General features: G+C 39.5%; 1 protein-coding gene across 34 annotated transcripts in view; it reads left to right on the top strand.

Annotated features, from left to right (window-relative positions):
- TACC2 (transforming acidic coiled-coil containing protein 2) overlaps positions 1–12,316 on the top strand; it is a 218,333-nt gene that overhangs the window by 63,887 nt on the left and 142,130 nt on the right. For 22 of the 34 annotated variants that reach the window (XM_065552304.1, XM_065552288.1, XM_065552302.1 and 19 more), the window contains 2 exons: positions 1,689–7,628; positions 8,688–8,798. The exons of 2 other annotated variants lie outside the window; for them this stretch is intronic. In XM_065552304.1, coding sequence (XP_065408376.1) covers positions 1,689–7,628; positions 8,688–8,798 — 6,051 coding nt within the window. The remainder of the gene's footprint in view (positions 1–1,688; positions 7,629–8,687; positions 8,799–12,316) is intronic. 10 more of the 34 variants (XM_065552306.1, XM_065552290.1, XM_065552305.1 and 7 more) reach the window with 2 other exon arrangements.

Here is a 12,316-nt window from a genome sequence, read left to right as displayed (position 1 = left end):
AATCCCATGTGAACGCCTGTTCTCACTTTCTGGTGACATTGTAACTAAGAAGCGAGCAGCATTATCTCCCATAAATGTAAACTAACTTGTTTTGTCTTAGCAATTGGCTGAACAAGAAGTAGTACTTGTATGAAGTGAATTGAAAAATATGGTTTATTTTGTTTATCATTTGTACAGTGCAAATATATGTAATCTAAATAATAATATAGTGTGAGCAGTGTACATTTTGTATACTGTGTTGTAACTGAAATCAATATATTTGAAAATGTAGAAAAATATCCAAACATATTTAATAAATTTAAATTGGTAGTCTATTGTTTAATAATGTGATTAAAATGGCGATTAATCGTGATTAATTTTTTTAATCATGATTAATTGTTTTGAGTTAATTGCGTGAGTTAACTGTGATTAATCATCAGCCCAATTTTAAGTGAAATGAATATGGAGATAAATCATAGAAAATATCCTATTCCCCGCTACACACACACTCTCAATCTTATTCTCTTCATTTCTTCTTCCTCAACCTTTCTCTGAGGGGGAGAAATAGCTATTGCAAGCAGTTATCTCTTTTATATGTATTGAAAAAACAAACAACACATCAAAAAGGCCAGACAAAGGGCTTGTCTACATTACCCGCTGGATCGACGGGCAGCGATTGATCCAGCGGGGGTCGATTTATCGTGTCCAGTATAGATGCGATAAATCGACCGCCGAGCGCTCTCCTGTCGACTCCAGTACTCCACCGGAGCGAGAGGTGCAGTCAGTGTCGACGGAGGAGTGTCAACAGTTGACTCACGGCAGTGAAGACACTGCAGTGAGTAGATCTAAGTACGTCGACTTCAGCTACGTTATTCACGTAGTTGAAGTTGCATAACTTAGATCGATTCTCTCTCTCCCCCCCCCTCCCCCCCCCATGTAGACCAGTCCAAAGTGTGTATTATTGCATGACAATGCAGGTTTGTGGGCGGAAACCTTTGGCCTCATGACTAGCCTCCACTGAGCTTAAATGCAGTTTTATGCAGTAACACATTCATGTCTTGAGGCCAGATTTTGCAAACCCTTACTATCAGGTGCAGCGCTTATTAGTATCACTAATCGCAGTGAAATCAATGGGACTATTGTACTCACAGAAGTAAGCACCACACCCAGAAGTAAGTGTTTTAACAGATGGGGCCCTTATTGCTTAATTGAATAAGATCAAGAAAAGCACAACAAAATGATGATGATGTTGATGATCAGGGACATCAGGTCCTTTAACCCTAAACAAACATTTCTAACTCCACTGGTAGGTTTATGCTAGAAGGAACTGCAAAATTGAGGATTTCGTTATTTTTTTGGTCCAATTCTCTCTTTTATAATTTTTTTTCATTTTTTTCTGTCAGCATTTTGGAGGGAAAAACATAGTAGTGTAGGAATTAAATTATTAATACCAAATATGTGGGGAGGTAAAAAAAAACATAAGGCAAGTATGATGGAGAGTAGACAAGGCTGAGGAAGTATATTTCAGTGTCATGAGTTTTTGAATCACTATAGAATGTGTCGCTGGTATCTTGCCTCTTGAAGCAGATTGTCAACTTTTCAGTGCATGTACTGCATGGCTTTGAAACCTCAGTGGCATGAATTGTTTTTATGTTTTGCTCCACTTTCTTTGCTGATATGAAACAAATAAACATTTCCATTGTTGGCAGCAGCAGTAATGAAGGCATCGGTAGCCACACTGCTGAAGGTTTATCTGATCCAAATTCATGTGCAGTGTCTGCAGAGGTGACGACACAGAGTAATATCCTGCAAGAACATGGAGGACAAACTGGTTCTGACTTATTAATACAGGCTGCAGAAGCAAAAGAGAGAAGTCTACCTATCTCCATGCCTTTAGCAGAATGTGCCAAAGAATATGTCACAGCAGATCTCACGGACAGCAGTGATGATTTACCAACCCCAAAGAGTATTGTAACGGTGCCTTCCCCAAACACTCTGGATGACAAAGAAATAGGAACAGCAGATGCTATATTTGTGGACAGTGGCCCAGAAAGTGACAATATTGCTGCCTCTTCTATCAAAAAGAGTGAGAATGATCCAGAAAATACAAGCTTAGAATCTAGCCCGTCTGCAGAAGCTACTTTGACACAAGGAGTTACACAAACAAATTCATGTGAATTAGAACCATTATGGCAGAGTGAACAGCTGGATGACAAGAGGGATTCGCATGCTGTCTCATTACCCCAGGGTAAAGAAGCAGGAGATTACTTTACCACTCAAGAGGCCAAGCAGGGGCCAGGATTTTTGGAAGTGGGTCATAAGGAGCAGACTGTAATACAGCGAGGTGGACAGAAAACAGATGGCACAGAGGGTCTGTTAATGAAAAAGGAAACCTTAATCCTAAATTATCCCACAACAGGAGGCTCAGACAATGAAAAATATGGAGCAGTTGTGAATGTTCAGTGTTTGGTTGATAACCCTGAGTTCAGTGATGCCAACAGTTTATGTAGAGGAGATATAGCCACAACTAAAGGGAATGACCCAAACCTACATTTCTCTGAAAACAATGGGAAGCAACCAGCACCTTGCACTTTAAACTCTTCAGACCTGTTCCTGGTACCAAAGACAGATGAACCTTCAGGGGAATCTGTATCTGCAAATGAACACCACGATCCAGTTAGAAGTAAAGCACAAAAACCAACTTCTAAAACAGCGGAGCCCAGTTTTGAAAAAGAGCCTCAAAAGGTGAATTTGTTTGTTAGCACTGAACCTTTTAATGTGCCTCTGTTGCTTAAGGCAGAGGGAGAGCAAAAAACAGATCTCACATCTGAAAACACAAAAGATCAAGACAGCATTAATGAAACAATAAAAGCTGATATCGTGTTAGTAGAAAACATCCTTCTTTCTCATGTAGAAAATGCTATGAATTCCAACAAGGAAGATTCCATGGTACATGAAAGATTGGCACTGGAAAAATATGTATTAGATTTAACTTGTGGGAGTAAACCCACAGAGCTGAATCTAAAAGAAACTGACATTGAAGTACCTGCAGAAAAAACTGAAGCTTCTGTGGGAAAGGAGAGAACAGAGGAAGTGCAAGTTATAGCAACCAGTGCATCACCTGAAGGGTTAAATGAGGCAGAAGGGATACTATTGAACTTTGATAATAGCAACAAGCAGGACAGAAAGGATGCCAACTGGGGGGATGATTTCAAAGAAATCAGCTTTTCAGACAAGACTTTAAAAAGTGACATAAATGAAAAAGCTGTGGAAAAGCATCTGAATTCAGAGAGTAACTTGAAAGTAGCTGAAGATCATTCACTCTGTTTCCAGTGTGAACCTGAACAACAAATGAGCAAAGAGAAAGCAATTGCCACACACGACTTGTCCTCAAAGTGCAGCTTTCCACTTGTGGAAACTCCACAGTTAGCCAGGGAAGAATGCCCTCTGAGTTTTGATCATTTTAACACTGACACAGAAGACAAAACTTTAGCCTTGCTAGGCTATAAAATGACTGAAAAGGTTTGTTCAGTTAATGCACATGGTTCACCGCTTCTGCACTCTCAGGACAGTGATATTATGCAAACTAAGCAAGATGAATCCTGGGAACACACTTTTGCTAAAGAAGCTATATTGGAGTCAGAGTGCAAAACTAAGCATCAAGAAATGTTTCAAAGCAATGAAGGGTCTGAAGAAAATAGACAAACTCCCAAATCAGAACTTGAACATGAGGGCTTAAGTGAATTGATAGGAACTACTGACTGTGTTGCACTACATAAAGCAAAAATTCAGGAGGCCTCACGTATTTGTGAAAGCAAAGAATGGAACAGACAAGTAGCGGAGGTGCCTAATAGTGATCCTGTGTGCGTACCTGTAACTGTTGTTAAACAAAGCAGTGCTGTAGACATTAAAGAAAATAATGAAATTAAGCAGGAGGAATGCAGAGCTGAAGTGGAAAGCTATGTAGATGATAAAGATTTGGCACTGAAAAAGGAATGCACATCTGACACACCAAAGCAAGTTCAGCAGGAACAAATGGCTGCAAAAAGTGACAAAAGTATGCAAGTGGTTCATTCTGAAATCTCTCAAGCATCAGCAAATACTGAGGAGTTCAGTCCCCAGCAAAAGCAGTGGAGTTTAGAAGGATTACATGATAGCAGCATAACTGAGAATAAACAGCCATCCGAGAGTGACAAAGATGGCTCTCCAGAGACCCTTAAAAGCTATATTAAAGAAAAGCAAGAAATGGGAGATGTTTCAATAACCCTTCCACAAACAGAGCAGAGAGAGCGCCTCAACTTTGCTGCCAGAAAGAGTCAACAGCACATTTCAAATATAGGATTTGAAAAAGACAAACACCAAAGCAATCTGAATACTGTCACAAGTACTGATGAACAGGAACATAAAGAAATGGCTCAGAAAAATGAGCATTTAGTGGAATTAAGTTATCACAGTGACTGTCAGGACGTATGCAGAAGCAAATCAGATATGTCTCTAGACATTACAAGCAGCCCTCAAACAGCACCTTCTGTGCTAGAGCCAGAGCCATTCAGATATAATCCTGATGCAGTGCCAGGGGAGGACTCAAATAAAAGTACTGCTTGCATGAAAGGGAACATGTGCAACACTGAGCATTTGCAGAATATTTCTGATCTGAAGGTAGCTACTTTGCAAGACTGCACTCAACAAAATAAAACTGACCTAGAGGCAGAAGGAAATCGCTTCAGTAGGCAGATCTCTAGCAAGCCCAAGCAGGAGAATAATTCTTTGATCTCAGTCAGTCAACATGAAGAAGCATGTCAAGATGATGCATTTTCAAAAGAATCTGACATAAATGAACAGCCAGACAGCATATGTAAGACAGCAGACAATACTAATGTAAGCAGTGCTGCTGCTATTGACTGTATTCCCGGGGCGCAGAATTCAATAAGTGTCACTGATATACCACAGACTTCACTAACTGATATTGAAATAACATGGTCTGATGATGACTCTGAGGACAATATGTATGAAAAAAACAAGAATGATACTCAAATACCTAGTTCAGAAAACCTTGAAAAAATGCGATCGTTGGTGAAAGGCTCAGTTCTAGAAACAAAAAAGGATCTGACTTCAGACAGCGAAATCATCCCAAAAGTCGAAAATATAAAACTAAATTTTGAAAGGGACTCTTCTATCACAGAGACAAGCAATCAGAAAGTAGATGCAAATTCAGGTGCAAAGGAAAATCCTTCTGCATTACAGGAATACAGGGAAGTGGCTCCCAACAATGCTTCATATACATTAAACTGCATTAAAAAAGCCGAGAATGAGCATCTGCCTGTTGGCTCTGAAACAGAAGAATTCCCAATTCTTTCTACATCGACCTTTGCATTGGATCATCATAGTGAAGCTAGCCAGCAACCTGAAAACTGTAAGAATGACGGTATTGTGGGTGTGTTACTAAATAATAAGCTTGTAGTTAAAACATGCCAAAATGTCGTAGAAGTTGCTTCTGATTTGCAGAGTACAGCTGATGCTACCGTACCTGTGCATTTAAAAGACATTTCACCAGGGATAATAAGCACAGCTGATCAAAACAGCACTGAAGCAGCACATTTAGAAAATACTTCTATGAAAGAAACAAGTATTCCTGGCCAAAGTTTCCAGTGTGAAGGAGAGAGTATTTCACCCATACTAGATTCTGCTGATGCAGGGCAGTTTGCAAGAAACTTAACACAATTTAATTTTGAGAAGCTGAAGAAGGAGATATCTGCAATTAAAACTAAAGGAACAAAAAGTGATGTAAACTTCAAAGCACAGGAAAGTGACAGTTCAGCGGAGTCTCTGTTCAGTCTTCCTAGCCTAGGAGAGAGGCTGCTGAGTCTTTCATCTACTGATAAACAAGAAGGATGTAATGAGGAAATTGCAACAAATATCTGTGTAGATGACAAGTACAGGAAGATCTTAGAAAACTCTGGAAGTGCAGAGAAAACTGAAAATGTTTTGAAAGAGAATAATAGCATAACCAAGACAAAAATAAATATTTCCAAAGAGGCTGCAGAAAACTGTAAAAGGGAGAATGATGTTCCGAGTTCCAGGACCTTTGCCGCTGGTGCCAGCTTTCCTGATTTCAGGGAGCATCTCAGTAAAATATTTGAGAAACCTGTGCGCAACGCTCTGAATACTGAATTACCCCAACCATCATCTGAAATTTATGCAAGCAGTGGGCAAAGCCCCGTGGTTAAAGATATACCAGTTCTGCAAAGTGCTGAGAACTTTTCAGAGCCTAACACAGTAGGTGAAGGTGTTGATGGAAGCATCAATAACGCAGGACAAGAAAGTGACTCAGAAATAGAGAGACAAGAGTTGCCTTTGGATTCTGAGATTTTTAGCAAAGAGAAGTCAGCACAGCAAGAAGACATGCTCAGAGAACTAACGCTTCCAGAAAACGAGGAACATAAACAACCAGGTACCTTTTCAGAAAAGAAAGTTTCCAAATTGGATGGTTCTAAATCTGTTGAACTGCCTCCTACGAATTTAAGAAAGCTGGACAACAAAACTGAAAGCACAAAAAGTAGTCAGATGGAAAGAGAGGAAGGTACACATACTAGCAGTGTGAATGCTGGAGTTCTTGTGGACCAAGAAATAGAAAAGCTGGAATCTGCTTCATCTGATGGGACCGAAGCTGCAAACTTAACTGCATCTTATGACAATAAGGACCAGCCCACAATTCCTGGGACCTCTTCAGAAGATACAGGCACTGTTCCGAAGAACGATTTAGAAAGTGCTGCCATCCCAGAGGCAGAGGAATGTAATTTAATTGTACAATGTAATGCAGAATCAGAAGATCTAATATCTTACGAAAATCAGTGCCAGGACTTTATGCCAAATGAGCAGAAGAAAAGTAAAGACTGTGAACCAAGCACTGTCAATGGTACCTGCAACATATCAGCCTCAACAGTTGTCCAAGGAGACATCTTCAAAGCTGAAGTAAAAAGAGATGATCTTTGTATGTTGTCTGGTGAAATCCAAGAGAAATCCACTCACAATAATCTTGTGCATGAAATTAAGCCTCAGGATGACACATATATGATGCTGGATGCTTTGGGAAGTAGAAAATGCCTGGAAATATTAGGAAATCTTCAAGACTCACAGCAGGGAAAAGAAGCAACAATACATGGGTTAATAGATCACTTTAAAAATGAACTAAGCCATGATGATCATTCCCAGGCTGACTTTAAACATGAACTCAGCAGTGTGACTAAGAGGGATATGAAGGAAGAAAGTGACACCATGTTCAGCACAGCAGTGGCAGAAGCTTCTATATGTGGCAATGAACAACTTGGAGACACCCCTGAAACAGGTATTACAGGCACAGTGTTAATTAGTAAAGGTGATGCAGCTTTGCAAGCAAGCATTCAAGATCAAGGGACAGAAACAAAAAAGCATCACTCAGAAACTATTACAGGGATGGAGCCCGAATCGGATTGTGTAAGTACAGATTTTAATGTTGCTTCTGAAAATCAATGGAGCAAGATGCATTCAGAACATGACAGCTCACTGCTGAATGCCGAAGGAAAGGTACCAACCCCTTCATTCACTGAGCCTAAGAAACATCACATCAATGAACTTCTGGACATGGTTACTGAAGGATTACCTACAGAAAGGTACTTATTTTAAATTAATTTTGTGAGACAGAGTTGTCATTGTCCTACGGTTGCAGAGGGATAAATTTTAGTCATATAAATCTGTTGTTTGTGGTGCAGGTTTTCAGGTGGGCATGGCTACCATTGACTTTTAACCAAAAATTGGTCTAAGTGGAAGAAATTTTAAATACCTTGTAAAGTCTAAATATAATAGAAGTGACCTTTTGGGACTTGTAAAGACCTTGATCTTCAAGAGCTCCATTGACCTTTCCTAGTTCTTAAACTCCTCTGTCGTGATTCTGTAATGACCCCAATTTTCACACTGCATTGCACTAAAGTTAGCAAAGTAAATTACCCTTAGAAGCCTTTAATAGGTGTGCTTTAGTTGAAAAATTGGGCCTGCAGTGTTTTCATTGTAGACTGCAATCTGAAAGTTAAAAAACTCAGCTACCTTACAACCTTGATTACTCTAACCTCAGTTATCTTGACCCACTATTATTTAAAACAGTCCCATTCCCTGACATATTGAATATTATTTGTGTTACCATAGCACCTAGGATCCCTAGTCATGGAGCAGTGCCTCATTCTGCTAGGCTACTGTACAAACCCAGGACAAAAAGATGGTTCCTGCCCCCAAAGAATTTATAATCTAAATAGAAGACAGACAAAAGATGAATACAGAGAGAGAGAGAGAGAGAGAGAGGAGGGGGCGGAGGGAGTACACCTGCTAATTATGTTAACAATGCAATTGATTGTTTGATAATATTAAGTGTCCCCAAAGACATTCAGTTAACTGAGGTTGCATTTGTATATTATCTGTGTACTGAGCTAGGAATTCATATGTGTAGCTTTCTTAATCAGGGTTTGTGTATGTGCAAAACATTTTGTTGGGAGCTCAAGAATGCCTCAAACATGGTTTTTATTTTAAAAACAGTAAATGAAAACAGTGTTTTCTTCTGTACATTTTTGCAGCACTATTTTGAATTTCTAGTATGAGCATAGATGTTAATTCAAAAGAATATCAACCTAGAACCTCTTTTCCACTAACTAATCATATCACTGCTTTTTCCATAACCTCAGCAACTTCCCTGAGCCCTGTCATTCTCTCCTTCCTGTATCTGAAAAGGATGCTATAGCTGTAACAGCCAAGGCCACCTCAGATGAGGCAAGAGATGACACCAGAGTAGAAAGGTACTGTGAAAAGCTTAAGTATTTCAGAGGGCAATAATGCTCTATTTAGATGCATTCTTTCTTGGTATTATAGATATGAAAAAGATGTAACTGAATAGGAAGGAAAAATAATGTTTATCAATGCCACATTCTTTAAAGTTGCAATGGTAAAACAGTGATATGAGGGGAAAATTAAAATCTCTGTCCTCCATCCTTTAATATTGCCCATTATGGTGAAAAAATAGGGGTTTTACTTCCTTTCTGTGTAATTCTGGGACAAAGGCTCAATACAGCATACTTCTCTGAACAAAATATACACTAAAAAGCATCAAACTGTGATAAAGTTTAACAACAAAATTTCTTTTCTTTTGGTCTCCTTTGAAATCTGTTTGTAAACTGATTGGATAAAATTAGACACCAAGTTTCATAATCTCTCTTGAGCTTGTTTTCCTTTGTGTGCCTGTCTGTTTTTAAAAAGGATGGAGGATTCATAGTGTAGTCATTTTCAAATTTACCATACCAACTGTCTGCTTGGTCTAGAATAGCTCAGAAGCCAAGAAAGAGTGTGTACGTGTTTAAATGAGGGTGGGTATCATTCTTTAAATTAATACCTGTGGCAAACAGGGTGAGGTCTTTGGAACAGCTGTTGGCAATTCATAAGTTATTTGCTTAATACTTGTATACGCTTGAATTCATTGTCACCTGTTTTTTCAGTATGAGTATTTTGTACCAACAAGCAGCTGCTACTTCTGTAAGCACAAATGTAACTTTTATATCTATATGACTGTCAGTACATATGCTATACTGTGTGCAGAGCAATTTGAAATCTCTCTGTGTGTAGATTTCACACAACAAGGACTTCCAAAGGTAAAGAGAGGAGACCCTGCCTTTGTTTAGTCTTGTTTCTTATAAGAATATGCAATTATAAAAAAAAAATAGAGCTAGAAAAATCTATTGAGCCAGCTAGTTTATCCCCTGTTGTTTCAGAGTAATGACCAGTCCATTTTTAGATAACTCAAGAACAGGGGCTTCCTTCACATTCCTTGGCAGATTGTTCCACAATCCAGTGGGTCTGATTGTTAGCAAATATTCCCAGATATGCAGCCTAAAACGTCCTTTGTTTAATTTCATACTCTGTCCCATATATCCCAGTGACAGGATCTTCTGCCTCAAAAAAGTGGTATGCATTTGTCCCTTTGCTATAGTAAATATCCAGGGTAAAATTTGCAGACATGAGAAAATGGCACATGAATTTGGGCCTGTGATGTTTATCTGCGGTAGGGAAGAGGAGATTCCAGTCATGAAAAATCCCAAAGCAGGGTATTTGAGTGGAAATAGGTGTTTTGTTAGAAAAAGAAAAATGATGTGTCTTGTGTTATGTAAGGGGTGGTTTTCAACCCTAGTCCATTCCAAGATACCTTATAATGAAATTTCAGTTGTGTTAGGTAGAATTATTGTTGTTTATTTAAGCTCCTTCTTAGAAGATGGAATTCTTAATTTTCAGGTCCAGAATTTCTTGTGCTTCTGGGGGAAGGTGGAGCAAAGTGCTACTAGTAGAAACAGGAGGGTTGTGTTGGCTGGTCTCTGATGCAGGCCAAGCTGTTGGTGACTACAGAAGCTTCAGGAGAAGGAGAGGGAGACTATCCTCTCCTTCCTCTTCTCCAGGGGCATCAAACTTCCTTTTATTGGTTCCTGCAGTATTGCCAATTCTTACCATTGTTTGGATGTCTCATAACATTTGTGAGTTTATTTTAAAGCCCCAGTTCCTGGAGTCTCATGATGATTAAATGGAAGGGAAAAAAAAAGTTAATTTCCTGCCCTTGTGGCTGCAGAGAATAGCTCAATAATATCACTACAAAGGCTCAAAAACCAGGAGCCAAACAAAAATAACCCAAATTTTATAATTTTCAAACTCCCAAGCCAGTCTCATGATTTTGGAGTTTGGAATGCCTGGGGTTGGCAGTACTGCTCAGATCACTTGGTGCTTAGCAGATGGCCACTCCATCACCCACTACTTTCCTCCTGCATGTGTTCATTACTAGGGGGAGAAAAGAAGGTAAATGTAGAAAAGACCTGAACGTGCCCCCAAACTGCAGACCACAAATCCTCAGAACTATGGAGTGATAGCACTTTCATTAGATGGGGCCTTTTTTTGCTCAAGAGAGTACCAGAATGGCATCCTGTGCTCTTGTTGCTGAATAGGTATGCTGAGAGAAGAGGTTCCCTATATAGAGGCACTTCCTGTACAAGTGCAGCTGAATAACAGAGGCCCTATTTATATTTAGGAATCATTGCACCTAGCATCATTGCACCTACCACTGATACGCCTCCACCTCTGCAGAGGAGTAAGGCCGTTATTGAGCAGTGCACCATAACCATTTAGAACACGATATGAAGAAAATTCTGTATCCAATTGAAAGTGGTATGGGCATTTTTAGATACATTTCTGTAACTATATTGGAATTTGGCTGGGACACCAGAACAAATATCCAATCTTGAAAAAGTACCCTGGGAGGTTTAATGATTAAATGCTGTGATGTCATTCTCAGATGTGCTGCTTTTAGGTGCTAGGAATAGATTAGTTGATTTGGCAAAGTATCCAATTTATTAGTGGACTTCCAGACAATTCAGAGGGTTGGAGATGCTCAGTTTACTAAATTGGGGCTAGCCTGTGTAGGTATGCAAGGGGGAGAAGGGTGTAAAGAGCCACAAAGCCGGCCACAACTGCAGATATGATTGCACAATCTCTTCTGAGCACAGTTACCCCAAAGATGAAGCTATGGCCCCACTCTGAACCAGGCAGCAGAGCTGGCTTGCGTTGAATGATAGTGTGCTGCAATTCTTTAAGTGGCATTAGCAACATGCCTGCTGCCCTTGAGTGCCTTGGGAGTTCTGGAAGACATTTTACAGTGGTACTTGTACTCCTAAATAGAGCTGGTTGGGAATTTTTCGAGAAAAAGTTTTGCTTGTTTTTTGACCAAACACGCTAATTCATTGAAACTGAAACTTGTGTAAGGAAGATTTCTCGGGTAGCAGAAAGAATTTCTTGTGGGGGGAGGAAGGGAAAGAAGGAACCAGAGCAGGGACTTGAACTTGGGTCTCTCACACTCCAGGGCTATTGGCTATTCTGGGGTGGGTGTCATTCTTCCTTCTTGTTTTCGTTCCACGTCGGAATGAAAAGACACGTCAGAACCTCAACATTTTTTGCAAAATGAAATTCTTGTTTTCTAGCCAGCCCTACTCTAAATCTCTTAGGTGCTTTTGAAAATTGCACTCAATGCCTATTGAAACTCGTGCAATAATGGTGCAGACCCTGTTCCCTCCAATATTTACATTGGTTTTCATTCTCTTTTATACCTGTATTAAGCTATGTCATTTATAAAGCTAAAGAATATTGTTACATGCCAAATAAATCACAGCACTTTATGTCAGAGCAGTAAGTTGAAAAACCCTCTTTATTCTATTTACGTAGGCCAGACAGTAATCCTATAAGTAAAATTGGCCTAGACATGTTTTTTTAATTTTCTTTCATGCACTAT

The sequence above is a fragment of the Chrysemys picta genome, chromosome 7 (assembly GCF_011386835.1).
Source record: "Chrysemys picta bellii isolate R12L10 chromosome 7, ASM1138683v2, whole genome shotgun sequence".
In the NCBI taxonomy this organism is placed as follows: Eukaryota; Metazoa; Chordata; order Testudines; family Emydidae; genus Chrysemys; species Chrysemys picta.
This window is presented reverse-complemented; position numbering and strand designations above follow the sequence as displayed.